Here is a 15,613-nt window from a genome sequence, read left to right as displayed (position 1 = left end):
CAAGAAATGAAGAAAATATGTTTTATTGAAAACACTCTTGTCAAATATTCCAACGGCATGCATTCTGTGCATATTCAGAGCTACTCTCTTGCTAATCGGCATTCACAATAAAAAGATTCAGGTTTTGTAGGAGTAGTAATTTTCCTATTAAACCATCATTAATTATGGTGTATGCTTTCATAGCAGTTTTCTTTTCATGAATATTCTGTTCTTCATCCAGGAATCCTTCAAACAACTGGTTTTACTTCCACTTAGTTAATCAAACATTAGGAATGCTACGCTATAAACAGAGAAGTTATACAAGTTTAAGTGATATATTATGTTTCTAATTGATACAGATTTATCAAATTTAGCACTGTTATAAACTAAGATCAACATTACACTAAGATTAAACTTGTTTCATCCCACCCTCTTTTTGGTTCTGACTCTGAGTTGTTAACACTACTTCTCACCTCAGGATGATCTTATTGATTTAGTAGGATTTTACAGGCTGTAGCAGTATGTATGAACCCTCTTACTGTAGCTAAGAGCCACAAAAGTTACGCATATCAATCTGTAACTTGAAAATAAAGCAGTTACTGTCTGTATATTACATTTTTGATGTGAAATTATTTTGTCACATTGCTTAGGAGTAAGTTTTGCTTGTACATGATTTGTATCCCCAGGTTAGAAAAAAAAAATAAACCTTAACTTTCAAATATATTGTCTTCTTAATAAAAAAATGATTAACATGTCTGTCTTGGTTATCTTCCGTTCTTGATTGCAAAACATCAGACAGGAGCCCCTAGGTCATAGTTTATGCTCCTGTCCTCACAAATGCAAGCAGAATGTTAGAAGAGAAACAAGAAAGACAAATTAATCAAGAATGCAGACACCTTCCAGTGGAACTGAAAAACGAACTAGGGGTCAACCAAATTCCTTTAAATCATGAAGCTTTTCACTGATGGAATTTGACAGGTACTCTATCATTCTAAGAGCACTGCTCTAAAAATACACCTCTTTGCAATATTTTAACTTCCCATACCTGTCAGTGTAATTTTGAATTTGGGGCAATAAAAACACTTAATCTGTTCATTTTTTTGCTCTTGCAACTATGTGCAACCTTGTTTCTGGAAGGTGCTTAGTTTGTTTTTCAGGATCAGTTTCTTGCCTTTTCTTGTCACTGTCAGGTGTCACTAGTTTCACTTGCTCCTGCTGGTGGCGAATGTCAGGCAGCAGAGAGCAAACGTCACTGTCAAGATTCAGTGATGTCCTCTGCTGCCAGCTGCCCATGTCACCTGCAAGAATTTGGTAGTGCTCCACGACACTGTCAAGTGACAGAATTCCCTAGCTCTTCAAACAAAAGGTGTCGGCAATGACAGGATCAGCTACTAGAGGTTGAGTCTGATCCTGTCTGCCAGTTTCAAGTTAACTGGTTTTTGCAGCTGTTTTTCCCTTTCTTTCGTAGCTTTCTATCTTGTGCAATTTCCACAATTTCTTCTGGAGGGACAGGGTCTACGTGCTCCTGACTACCTATCTGATCATTTCTGTGCTGGCCAAAAAGCCGGTGGCGCCAGCCGCTGTGAGGATGATGTCTCTCGGTTTCAGAAGCAGCCTGGTGGTTCTCACGTCTGGGATCACGACTGCCCCTGTGGTGGTGGTGGTGGTGGTGACGGCGGTGGTGGTGTCCATGTCTGTGCAGGTTGGGATGGGAATGCTGACCTGTCAGCTTGGGTTCTACCTCTGACAGCTCATCGCCTGCTTTTTTAGTGATGTTTTCACAGACACTATCAATATCAATATCGGGGTCCTGCAAAACAGACGCTTGCATTAAATACAGGGCACTGTATTCAATTAAACTAGCTGTAAAACATTAACATTTCCACAGAGCATGAAGGGCGCTTTTAAGTTATTTGTGCTATTTCACTGAAGTATGTCAAAAATAGCCGTGTGTTGTCACACCATTGTCAACTAGACAGGGCTTTTTAGCAATTATAATTTCAGTAATTGCTAGTAACAAGTATTCTTATCCTAGATCCTACGTCTGACCTGTCTGTCGTCTACATTTAGCCAGAATGCTGCACGATGGGATCAAAAATTATTATTCTCATTGAACTTCCATGACTATGTATGTACATTCCTTGATAAAAGTATTTGTGATCTTGAAAGACACATTTAAAAAAGCTACCCTTCTTTTATAGCAGTAAAAATAATTTGTCTCCTTGTATTATCACTTTTAAAAATAACTCTTGTAGACTGTGTTTAAATGCACACTACAATGAATAGTAACACAAACCAGCTTGAGTTTGATTCCCGGGTTTTAAAAAAATACTGGTTTTTTAGGTACTTACCCATCCCACAAAACTAGAGTAGTTAATTGCTCATTACGTCTATATAGCTCTAGAAAGAGATTGCAAGCTTGCACTTCCATCTCTGACAATTATTTGCTTTTCTATCAAGGATAGGAATTCAGATAATCAATCATTCTATTAGAAATCAAATCTATTTGCTTAGAAAAATGTTTAAAAACTATCTGTCAAGATGCATGAAATGTGCAAATTCGAAATCATATCTTTTTGGATTAATTACACTGAAATAATTTTTTAAAATACTAATTAAATCAAATCCACTTTTCTTTTCTACTATACACAGAATGAGATAAGAAAATACCGTGTAAGAGCAGTTTCCACACTTGTTTTCACAGTATGCAATCTTAATAGATTCTTCCACATACTGAAAATGCAGGAAGGAGTAGGGCAGACCCAGATGATACACTAGACGGCCGCATCTAAAGAGAGAAAGAACTCTGTGGTTACAAATATCTACAATGAAATCTCTCTTCTTATAATACATCATTTTATGTGCATCAATCCCCCCACACTGTACAGTTCCATGGGGAGCGTTTCTGTTCCAGTTCACAGGCAAATCGAGTATCTTCCTTACAAATGCTTGCCTGCTCACCTGCACTGGCCAGTAAGTGAAGCATGATTTCTGGCTGATGTGGTAACTGCACTAACCTCTCCTTTAGGGCACTTAAGACTGGCAGAGGTGCACTCATTACAGACCCACTGGGATCATGAGAATGGTTGTTTGCATAGTGGCTGCTGCATTCTTACCAAGTGTTTTGATAACAGGTATTTTGACTGGGATGGGCACTGTGGGGCACCTACATTACTGATTTATTGTGCATGAGGGGATTGCTGTGGTGCCTGCTTGCCCCATGTCTGCACTTGAGTGTTGTGATATGCACTTGACTACACTACTGGTCTGCTCAAAGGAGCTGGAGTAAATGCAGAACCTGTACACAAGGGCAGCTCATTCCATGCTAACACACAGTCCCCTGGCCTTAGCTCCCCACGTGTGGACTGCACATTTAGGACAGACAGCAGGCAAAGCTTTTGTGCCTAAGGCACAATAAGGACACAGACTCCTAGAACCATAATGGATCACAGCCAGGCTAGTGCTAAACCAATTCATAATGTACACATATCCTGTGTGTTGACAGCACAGAACTGGTCAACGTTTCAAATGCTCTGGGCAAGGTGTCTGGGCCACCTCCAGATGAAAGAGAGCCTTGATCTGTTTGTCTGTTGTATGACATCAGCCTTCCTTACCTGGGCATATTTGCTGCTGTAACATTCAAGATATTTCATTCCTCTGCTAGTTTCATCCCACTAAACTAATGCAGCTAATTTGTTTAAATTAATCACATTACAGAAAAAGAGTAACATTCTAACTCTGTATTAAGCTTATTTATGATTTAGTATTAATTTGGAATATTCATTACAGCAATATAACACAATTAGAATAGACATTTTTCAAGTGTAAGATTTCTCAAGTAACTATATCACATAAAAATCGAAAACTTGGGATTTCAATTACAGTTCCTACTGGTGCTGCCAAAATATACTTGTGGCAGAATCCTATATTGAAAAGCAATTTTATTTTGAAGTTTTAAATTTTACCTAAAGACTAATTTTTTCCTTATGTCTACATGGCATTTTCAGTAACTCTCATCAAAAAGCTTCCATGAGATAAAAGATTCTACTTTGACATGCAGGGATGTAATGAAGTTATCTGAAAATAAAAACACTATAAAACCATGAACATTTTAACAAATTTTACACTCACTTATGTTCATCTAAATCCATGCTAATTACAAAGAAAAATATAGCTATTCAAAAATTACTTATGCAAAAGAAGACTCTACTCTTTTAACTTTGTTTTTCCAGTAAATACTAGCACTTCACTAAGCTCAACTTAGAAGCTCAGCATGATGTCTTTGTTACTTGCACATCAGTGAAATAATATAGAGATTTACAAATCATTACTCAAAATATATGCAAATATTTTCCCATGCTTGTCTGCAAGCACACACCTGTCATAGATGAGAAAGTCATCCTTGTTTCCATTTAAAGTAGTCCAGACATCCTCTTGCTGCTCATCTTGCTGGTAGACAGTAATGTAGTCTGAAACACGTTCTTTCAGCAGGTGAAATTCCCTCCGGGACTGAGCTCCCTGATGGTTGACAACCACATACGAGATGTTGACCAATCCTTCATTCTCTAACTTGACTCGCAGGTCCTCCAAACTAGTGGGAATGTAAAGAAGCAAGACCATAAACCATTAGAGAATCGTGAGATTAACAGAAAAGTTAATATGCTCCATCTTTTACTACCACTGTATGATGTGGAGTTTCTTCCTTCTCATTTGTATCTTTCCTATGGAATTGCTCTAGAAAGCTTTTATTTTTCAGTTACAGGAAATAGTCTAGAATGCGGAAGATCCTTCAAATTTTTTCTAAAATGTAAGCAGCAAACCCAACTACCTTGAAAGCCAAACACAAACCCCACTTTCAACTTTGATGCAGGCACAGATTTACTACTATGTTTTTAAATCCAATTCTTAATAAACTTGCAAAGCCTATTATGATATGTAAGTTATGCAGCCTGGAAGGACAAACTAAGGTGTGACTAAAATCCAAATCTGAAACTGGCACTATGAATTTTTAAGCCAAAATAATTTCACAATCCCTAAATGAATCAAAGATAATAAGCTTTATGCAATTCCTGTTTGTTTCAGCTTGAAATTATTTTATTACTATTGTTACTGTCATGATAGCCAATTATTTGCAAGGAGTAGGTTCTAGAAAACAGAGCACCAATGTCCCGGTTCTTGGATGAAAACCTAACACTGATGACTTCCTTGACTGCTTCATCAATTTTTTGAAAGGACAGTATTTACCTTAACTTACGGATTTTTTTAAATATATGTAGGATCTCAGAACACTGAAAAGCCTGAAAAGTCACATTAAAAGCATGTGTTTTGATTTATTTCTTCCCCTACAGATGTCTATTTCAGGTGATCTAACCATGTTAAACAACCATGATGTTTCTTGGCTTCACCATTTTTGCTACATTAATCCATCTGTTGCTGTTTCTGTCTGTTTTCCTGCGGTTTGGGTTTCATTAATGCCAAGTTGATCATAGTACTATGTTGTAAACATAATTTGAAGAAGATGATCTGTCATTCATCAGTAGGTCAAGAGATAAAGAACGTTACCCACTGGCACAGAACCCTTCTGCTGATAGTGAGCCTGGTCACTGGGTCACACGTGCCAGCTGTGATGGTGGCATTTGGGGCAGCTAGAGTTCATGGAGTGCATCTGTGGCAGGGCACACGTAGCATTCCCAGCTGGATAACAGAAATGGGGAGGAGATTCACGCTTACCTGGAGGCCTGCCGCAGGCACAAGGATCAGCTGGCCTGCAGGAGAGCCACCACGGTCACCGAGCCTCGGGAGTTCCACATCGGGTCCTCCTCCCCAACATGCCATTCCGGGGCCTCCTGGCAGTTCTGGCTCTCTGTCCCTCCTCCTGGGAGGAGACAGAGGGCCAGAACTAGCCCCAGACCTGCCCACATGGCTGGGCTTTACCTGAGAAGAGAGAAAATAAACAAAGGCCAATGGCTAAACAAAGTTCAGACTCTGAAATTCCCATAAGAAAACACAGCAGCATATTGGCTCCATTCAGTTAAAAAAAAAAATCAAACCTCTGTAAGAATAAATTTGAACTATTTGTATACTGCTCAATTTCTTTGGTTTTTCAGTGGAGTTCCTCTATAATAGAGACAGGTGTTTTTCCTTTGAGGTGCTTGAAGGTTTTGGGGGTTCTTTTGTTATTGTGTTTGAACAGCTAAAAAGTAAACATTCAGAAAACCTGGAATTTTTTTTACTAATCAGACAAAGTTATTCCTTCTTCTTTGCAATTTCTTTTTGACTATTTTTAACACTTCAGTAATTTTAAAGTAGCCTTGTTTCTTGTGTTTTGAAATCAATTGTGTTAAGCCCATTTATGTCAGGAAGAATCCAGAACAGTTCACTCCAGATTCCAGAGTAATTCCACTATCTTATAAGTACACACGCCAACAGTGGATTTCAGTACACAGCAAGACTCCAGAACATAGCAGAAAATAATAAAAAATTCTTCAAAGTTTTTACAAGTCAGTCTGGAGTATCTGGATCTTATTGAGAAAAATCTATGAAGAAGTCAAGCACTAGAAACAATTTTGCAAAGACAAATGAAAACTGAATTTCACAATTCCTCAGATCTTACAAAATCTCATATCCACACTTAATCCAGTTAATGTTTGTGAAAATCAAAGCATGTAATTACCTTTTTCATTTTATTCCATTAACATCTCAATTTTGGCTTAAACACCCATTATCAAGAAATATTTAAAATTATAAATGTATAAAATTATAAAGCTGCTCCCCAATACCTCCTAGGTTGTGGAACTGTATAACTTCACCACTTACAAAGTCTGACAGTGACCACAAAATAGTTTGGAAACAATAAATTCTGATAAATAATACATGTTCCATTCATCTTGTCATAGCCTAAAAGATTAGTAATAATTGACCTTTTAAAACAAGAGCCATTTGTTGCTGCATTTGTGAAATCCAGCTGTCCCTGACATTTCTTTCCTGATGTTCTAGGTAAAGTACTTTGAAGACTGAACTGTGGTCCAGTATATACCAACACAGTCTTTTTCCACTCTTTCCACACATCAGGAAAGCAGCCTGCCTTTGTATCCAGTATAAACACAGGAGACTCCCATGACATTTTGATATCCTTCCTTGCCTTTACAGCAGTCTTCTGCAGCACTGGCACGCAGGAGAGCCATGTCCTGCCTTATACTTCTCTTCATATTTCAACTTTCTACTTGGTTCCCAACGGAAATTTCCACAGTCAGCCTTTTCAGCCAAAGAAACAAGCAAACACTCTGCCAAATCTTAAGTCATGAAGCTCTTTCACAGCAAACCCAGCACACTTACCCTTTCCTCCTCCCCCTCCTTGGCAGCTCTGCCTGGCTCCGCCGCAGAAGAAAGCAGTGTGGGGAAAAGGGCTGCGGTATTTATATGGCTCTTGTTTATCTCACTTTGCAGATACGGTTCAAAGTTCAGGGAGCTTTTTCTGAACGACCCTGCAAGCAAAGGAAACGCCTCGAGCAAAAGTACCCAAAATATTTCTCCATTAACTAATCCCAAGTGGAAACCATTTATTATGCATAATAGCAAAGTATTTTTACTATCGTGACTCCAAATACCTTTTTATGCAGTTTGTCAGTCACCCCAGTCAGCTGGAGGTAGTGGTACAGTCGGGGGGGGCAATGGGCTGAGGAGTCATTATTTTCTGAACACAGTGGTAACCACAGTGAGGGGGGGAAGGTACTTCTCTATTTGCAAAAACGCTGAGCTAGCAGGCTTTTTCTCGTATGCTTTATCTGATATTTGCTTAGAGAATGTTGTGCTCCGTCTGAGGGCATGTGCATACTGAGCTCCTTTCGCCCAGCTGCTCTTATTATATCACTCTGCTTTCAAACTTTTCTCAGTATAACCTTCCAGTTCTTCAACTTTTTTGAAAGTTAGAGCCCAGAACTTCAGACATTTAAGTCAATGTAGCTACATGGAAGTCATGAAGCTCTAGTGACTGGCAGTAGGTACCTGAGCCTCTGTATCTCACTGTTAGGTTTCCCTAACCCCAGGAACATGGCAGTATCTGTGGACATCCAGGTTAAACTGTTTCCCTGCTCTCTTTCGTTGGTGAGAGAATTGTGATGTGATTTACTTCAACAGCTGTTTGCTTTGCTTTCATTTCCTTCTATGTACATACTATGTGTGTTTATCAATGTTTTAAAATCAATGTTTTAAAAGTTGGTGTGCCCTCACAGTTCAAGGTGGTGAGAATGATACTGCTTAGATCTATGGCCTGAGGCCATCTTCTGCACAGATAAGCATTTTGGTTTAGGCTGGATGCGAGAAAGGGAAATGCTGACCTTGGGGGTTTATGCTGCAGAAGTCCATGCACTTTTTTCCAGCCAGAAAGAATGAGAAAGATATGAACTTCTGTTCAGTAGTCTTCGAAGACACGATGCAAGAAACAGACAGACTTCATACTGGACCCTGAAGTTTTCATAAGAAGTGGAGTGTGCTTGTATTCGTTCTATTGTCTTGTACCTCTTATCTGGGTTGGTACCAAACCCTCATATCTGCAATAGTGCCCTTTACTCTTCCATTTGATAGAAATTTGCTCACCTCCTGCTTCAAGTGTTGGGGTTGATTCTCAGTGATGATAAAATCCTTTAAGGTTGGCTGGAAGTATTTGGTGTGCACCACGTCCACCAATTCTTGCATTGAGCACAGAGGCAGCCAACAAAAATGAAGCTCTACAGCTCTATTATTATGGCTAATAAAAGTGATGCAGCTCATTGGCGACTGACAATTGTTCTCTTGCCAATTACAGTAACACAGGTGGAGACACTCTCAAAGGAAGAGCAGTATTCCATCTCCATTTCTTTTTCATTTTCTTTTTAGAGACGATGTGGACAAGGTTGATTAACAAGTGCTGAACCTATAAACTCTGTAATCCCACTGAGTGCTGCTGAGACATGCAGCTCACAAGTACTGAAGAACTCAGAGTTCAGACAGAGTAAACTGAGCTGAAGCAGCTATCTTATAAAACAAGTACTATGCTGTGGAAAACACACTGGGGATGGAAATGGACAGTGGTCACTATGGAAAAGTTGGTTTTTCCTCCCATACAGTATGCAGAGATACCTGCAGACCCTCAGTTGCCTTACTGAGAAATGAGAAGCATTTGTTGCTACCAATTATGACTGTGACAATAAATACTATATGTAGTATTATTTATTATTATATTTATTATAACCCTTATGACATTAAGATGATTTCAACTATGTTCATAGTGATAATCCATAAGCATCTTACTTTCTAACATTCACCCTACTTGAGATCATTGTTCTGCCTCAATATTTACTTTGGAAAAAAAGTTCCTCTATCTTAAAGCAAACGGTAGGAAATATAATCTTGGTTGTGGATTAAGATAGATGTAATTAATTTGGTTTAGAAATGTATAAACTAAATATGCTTAAACTTCAGTCTGAAGCATTATTGTTTCTGAGTGGAAAAAAAAATCCACTTCCACAGGATTTTTTAATGAACATAGATAAAGCTGTTAATAATTGTCAAATTAACACTCTATGAGACTGACCACTCCATTTCTTACATTAATCCCCTGTCTGTTCATAGGCTTCTGTAGCCCTTTGTCTATAGCTTGTAAAGAAGCAATAATCTTAAGTATTAATTTTTGCTTTCCAGTGCAAATATTTTCTTAGTTCAATCTCACAGCAGGACGCAAGTTCTGAACTCTAATTTGGACAAGCCCTCGGTTTCAAGCAATAATTTTTTTAATGATGATCATGTTTCTATTCACTTTCTTCCTTCTTTGCAGGAGGATAATAGTTCTGGTGGAAATAATAGCTGCCTTCCTTTCTTATTGAACACAAGCTTTCCCCTTTTCTCACATGTTCCAAACTTTTCAAAGCATTAGAGCACAGAAATATCACCTGCTGTTTCTGTTATCTAGATTGGTAATGTACATATTTCTTGGGGGGGAAAAAAAACAACAAAAATACTTTAAAAACCCCAACACAATGCCACAATCCCAAAGGACAAGTAATTGAGGCTGCCAGAAATTACATTCTGGTAACACCTGCTGAGATTTGTAACGTGCAAATAATGTGAGGATGGGGCAGAACACAGATTCAGCATGAGCCCTTATTGTGAGGCCTTAGGACTTCAGTGCCTGCTTTACCCTTGTGACTGAAGGATGTCATAAACACGGAATTCAAAGTCCACTTGCAAATCTTAATTCTCTACTGGTTCTTCTCTGTCTTCTCTGACAACTCTGTCAACTCAAGGTAGTTACTTCTACTTTATAGTGGAAAATATTGCAACAGCAGCAAGCTGTTAGAGTTACTTAATGCTTATATAAAGAAATTTCCATTAGTTTATGAGGCCTTAAACCTGAATAGATGCTGTAAAAAAAAGGGGTCACTTAAGTGAAGGGCAAAAAGATACACTGAAGTAAAGTAAATTGTAGCATAAGGTAACTAAATGTACACATCTCAGAATTCAAAGGAAGGAACTAAAGCTGACGTTGCCTTATGTAGGCCTAAAGATTGTTTGAGTGAACAAAGCAATAGCTGATACATGTAATTGTCCAGTTATAAACAAAATGGGACTTAAAGGAGCTCTGATCTAGTAGCAAAATGTTTGGGTTTTCTGCTTGGAAATTCCATTGCAGTAATAAAGAACCTTTCTCTGCTTGAACCTATCTTTAGCACACTGTAATTAGGAAGGGAAATATTTTATCAGATGTGTCCTCAGTCACAATCATTGCACAGATTACAAATGTAAACAGACCCTAGTTGCTGAATACCTACAACTATTCTCAGTTCCTTACAGACTGTTTACTTTCTGCAATTATCCGTCAATAATTCTGTCAGTCCACAAATTCTTCAAGTCATTGCAGTGAGCTTAAAACCAATGGTTCTCTTATCATTTGAAGGAATAAAAAATTTGCTGATGATACCCAAGAGGTGGTTGAGAAGATCATAGCTGCAGGAAATCTTCCACATTTTTGTATTTAAATACCGGTGTATTTAGTAACACTTGGCAGTCCCGTGATCCATAGAGGAAAACTGAAAATTCCTTCAGTTTGGTGTGACTCTGCTGAGGCTCCCAGCGCATGGCATAGTAAACCAAGAAGTAAATGCCATCATGCAGTGCCCAAAGCAGGGTATCTGTACAGATCCCATGTCCCACACAATGATCCTCCTCCTATGGGAATGATGCAGTTGCACCAGGAATTCAGCAGGCAGCTTTAGGCTCTCCAACACAATAGTCTCACTGAGTTAACACATAAAATTAATCTGGACCAATGAACGCACAGAAATTTAAACAAACCTCTCTATTATACCGCATTCAGACATTTCTCTTTACATTAACAGAGCAGGCCTCCAAGAGAGTGTAACTATAATCAAAACCCCAGAAGTACCAGCAGCAACACATAAAATTCCTCTTAAACCCTTTATGCACAATAAACCTCCTTAGGAGACGTGGAGAAAAATGATTCATCAGCTAAATTCACAGTAGTTCATTCTAGGTGACTAAATTTAAACGCTTTTCACCAGAAATACCTGTACAAGCAAGTTGTTAATGATTTACAGCAGGTCAGGCAGGCACAGTTCACTGCACTGAACCCTAGCCACGGAATGGAAGTTAAGACAGCTCAGTACACAGGATTCAGTGACCATATACAGTGAACCTGATGGAAAGTTCAAGTCTGTCCTTTGCTTATCTGTTGTGAAATACATTAAAACTGAAGGGAAAACTGGTCCCGAATAATGAATAAGAGATGTCTGTATATTAAAAAATTCTCTTTCAGGAACTGTTGAACTGTGACTTAAAAATGGATTCTGTGTTTTTGGTTAAATTTCTTTTCATTGCTCTCCTCTCCCGGTAATACAGAAGTGGCTGTGAACATTACGGTCTGCAAGAGATGTTAGGAGCATTTAAGGGCAGATTCAGATATCTGAGTGCAAGATGGAGGTTATCTTATATGGAATGGAGTCTGACAAACAATACTGATGGCTTCAAATACCCGATATTGACAGTTGATTGCTGATGATACTTCTTTTCAAATAGCAGGGTCAGAGGAGGCCACAATGATGCTGAGAAGGCTGGAGCACCTCAGCAAGCACAGACAGGCTGAAAGAGTTGAGGTGAAAAAGAGAAGGCTTCAGGGACACCCCACCGAGGTCTTTCAGTACCTAAAGAGGGCTGAAAAAGGGGAGAGAAGGACTTTTTACATGGGCAGATAGTGACAGGACAAGGAGCAGTGGTCTTATACTGAAAGATGGAAGGTTTAAATTAAAAGGTAGCATGACTTAATGGACTAGATGATCTTTATGGCCCCCTCCAACCCAAACCCTTCTATGATTCTGTGATTCTATTATATACTCTAGCATTAAAGCATTTAGCACTTCCAGAAGGTTTCCTATCTCATGAAAAGCATTTTTTGCTGAAAATTACAATTATTAACTAACATAAAGTTATTTTTGTATATTTTGGATTAAATATGAATGTAAAAAGTCCTCCATCTTCTGATATTACAGTCCTATATTTTACTTTCCATAGATGCAGTTGTTGAAAGCTGATGAAGGCAAAGTAAAATTTTGAATACAAAATAAAACTTTTTTATAACATTGATAATGGGCTGGCAAAGACCAGAGACATCATATCTGACACTGGCAGTCGTCCCAGTCTCCTTATAGCTTTGGATTCCTAGTCTCTGGAAAAGGCAAAATTAGAGTAGTAGAACTGCAACTGCATTCCACAAAAAAAGGGATGCAGAATGCAATGCAAAAGAAATAACTAAGCGTTTGAAATAAAGAGAAGTGAGAGAAGATTTGATGACATTGTGCCTGAGGACACGTTTGGAAGTCAGCTGCACGAGCCACCACACTACAAATAGCAAATACATGGGAAAATCTGCCCTGCAAAATTCAAGCAGCTAGTGTTCTTGTTTTAACAAAATTATCATGATTTCTTAAGTTCACATGGATTTCTTGGCTCATCTGAGAACTCACACTGGACAGGCTTCATATCATGTTGTTTAATTAAAAGCAGTTAACAGCAACACCCACTTTTGTGTCTCCTCATCCCATTTCAAAAGCATTGGTTAAACCTGTGGAACTTGAAAGGTAAGTTCTGGTCCCATCAAGAAACACTCATCATAATGCCTCAATAGCTCTCCAGTCAGTGGGGATTTGCATGGATGCTCATTTGTAAGGACTCAAGTAGAACTACAGCAGAAATTAGTCCCAGGTTGGCATTTTGCTCTGGTAAGCCCTCGTCTCTACCCGAATTCTAGTTTAATTTTTTTATGTCTGCGTCTAGGAAGACGTTCATAATATTATTCACGTATGCCTTCTATTATTTACTAAGTATTATTTACATATCAGGCACATAACAGTCTTAAGGACTGTATTTAAGGAGGTGCAGTATCCTCCATGGAGTCCAGAGTCCGCATCCCACACCCATCTTTGACCATCAGCATTTTATCCAGCCCATTAAACTGCAAGTTGAAATTTTCTGACCTTTTTCTTGACCAAAAAAAACCAAAAAAACAAAAAAACAAAAAACCCCAAAACAAGACAAAACAAAACAAAACAAAACAAAACAAAACAAAACAAAAAAAGAAAAACTGAGTAGGGTTTTTTTTTGCTGATCCTGCACCATAATCCTTGCCAGATTTCCTGTAAGAGCTCAGAAAAAGGAAACAAAATATGACTGTGGAGTGAAAAAAAAATTGTAATGATTTAAGAATCATGGCAGTAAAGTTGCTGAACATTCTCTTCAGCTAATAGGCATTCAGGAGGAGAGATAGACCAGAAAACCAAATGCAAACGTGATCCCATGACTGCACTAAGTAATAATTAACAATCAATGTTTTTTAATTGCATTCCCCTTTTTGCAAAGGCTTCTTGCTTGTAAATGTTGTTGTTAACTTTTATTAATTCTTTAACACAGCTGTTTGCCTACGTAAGATACAAAATACAAAACTAAAGGACAGTGAGGAATTCAGTTGTCCCGAAGCCAATGTAGGACTTCAGTCTCCACTGTTCAGGGAAATCATTATGAAGTCAGCAACTCAGGCACTGTTTGAGGATTACAGTGTGGATCATGTGTGAGGCTGGCCTTAAGACCTGAAGTGACACAACAGACAGAAGCTGGGTGGTCTTCCAGCAGCACGTGTGCTTTGGTAGCTGCTCCACCTGCAAGTCTGCAAATTGAGTACTCACTTTATAATCAGCACAGTCCCAGCCAATGTGACACAAAGCACACATTGTCTTGCAAAGATAGAAGATGCACTTGATGGATGAAAGGCTGTGCCAAGAAGAAAAAAAATCTTGAAGGGAAAACAATATTCTTCTAGCTAATAGGAAGAAATCTAGGTTACCCAGCTTTCCAACTTTTTATTGCTCTTAATCTTATCTTAATTGCATGTGGAATGACTCCCTGATATTCTCTAGGTTCTGGAGTAATAAGTGAACATTTTATGCCCCTATTAGTCATACACAATTTCGCACAGCAATGGTATGATCCATAGCTCTACATTTTTCTAGGAAGATTACCTGACATGAAACAGAATAATCTAAAATTTTCTGTTAGTGTTTCTGCATGTAATAAAGGTAAGTACAGTCGTGGGCTAGGTCAAAACTTCTTCTTACAATTTAGCTTTAACCTCTTCCAGATTCTGTAGATTTTCATGGATTGTGAAAGAGAACGAGTAAAGGCACCACATTTCAAGTTCCTGATGCACTGTGTCCACTGTTGCTTATCAAAAAAACCCAGAAAACAAATATACTTCTGCAAATGAGGTTAAAGATTTGGCTGTGAAACATTTGGGCCCTGTCTGAAGAGGTACTAACTAAATATATGAAATCTGTAATAATAATGTCTGTGTATGTTATTTCTACTCATGATGCACAATCCATATTCATACAAAAACTGCATGGTGCACATGTATTTTAACAAAAAACAGATAACTTTTTAACAGAAGTTTTCTTTAAGAGGTTTTCCAGACAAGTACTGACCTAGACAAAGCCTGTTGCATTTATACTGGGAAATTATCTTCCAACACAACCCATCTTATATGTACATGTATGATTCTATATTATGGGATTAAAAAAAAAATAGAAAAAAAAGCTAAGCACTTTACATCTAATTTCTTTAGGCATGCTTCTTGTAATTCTGAAGAATCCAAATCACTACGGTTTATGAAACTGGACTTGCTTCTTCCTCCAGATATTTAAAATTATGTAAAAGAAAATATTTAGATAAGAATGAGAATTCCACTACCAGCATTTGCAGCGTTCAACAGACACTGATCTCCCTGATTTCACTAGTCATCTGATCTTTCTGGGGTCATAAAAATATGAAACTTGTAAACAGTAGATAAGACTTGGCATGGAGCTCGTACGTCAGCGGATAATACTGAATAGATATAAATGCACATCCTGTCCTAGCTGCACATTTCCTCTGAAAACAGAAAGATACCGAAGGAACAGGCTGACGTGTTTGTGTTACAGAGTAAGGTTTAAATATTTTTTACATCAATCCACAATTTTACACATTACAGCTTTCAAGCATTGCATTTTGTAGTTACACTATCATTTTGACTTCCATTAACTCCTTATATCGTCCC

At 38.2% G+C, this 15,613-nt stretch overlaps 1 protein-coding gene across 2 annotated transcripts; it reads right to left on the bottom strand.

The window, feature by feature from the left end:
- Positions 1-7: 7 nt before the first annotated feature.
- On the bottom strand, positions 8-8,358 carry SELENOP (selenoprotein P). Of its 2 annotated transcripts, XM_088156556.1 has the most exons (6): positions 8,316-8,358; positions 7,315-7,463; positions 5,710-5,913; positions 4,358-4,570; positions 2,650-2,767; positions 8-1,789 (listed from the first exon to the last, which is right to left on the bottom strand). In XM_088156556.1, exons 1-4 carry the CDS (start codon positions 8,341-8,343, stop codon positions 4,538-4,540), a joined length of 414 nt encoding a protein of 137 aa, XP_088012682.1. In that variant the 5' UTR covers positions 8,344-8,358; the 3' UTR covers positions 8-1,789; positions 2,650-2,767; positions 4,358-4,537. The 2 variants fall into 2 exon arrangements, with proteins under 2 accessions (XP_088012682.1, XP_014739751.1); XM_014884265.2 differs by lacking the exon at positions 8,316-8,358 and having other exon boundaries at positions 7,315-7,369.
- Between the last annotated feature and the right edge of the window lie 7,255 nt (positions 8,359-15,613).

The sequence above is a fragment of the Sturnus vulgaris genome, chromosome Z (assembly GCF_052056855.1).
Source record: "Sturnus vulgaris isolate bStuVul1 chromosome Z, bStuVul1.hap1, whole genome shotgun sequence".
NCBI lineage: Eukaryota > Metazoa > Chordata > Aves > Passeriformes > Sturnidae > Sturnus > Sturnus vulgaris.
This window is presented reverse-complemented; position numbering and strand designations above follow the sequence as displayed.

Bases quoted from the DNA above. Each gene is read 5' to 3' on its own strand.
- SELENOP (XM_088156556.1), bottom strand. From the start codon at position 8,343: ATGGACTTCTGCAGCATAAACCCCCAAG. The intron at 5,914-7,314 runs GTAAGTGTGCTG...CTCTCTTCTCAG, and splicing joins AGGAGGGGGAGGAGGAAAGG to GTAAAGCCCAGCCATGTGGG. The intron at 4,571-5,709 runs GTAAGCGTGAAT...CATTCCCACTAG, and splicing joins TGCCTGCGGCAGGCCTCCAG to TTTGGAGGACCTGCGAGTCA.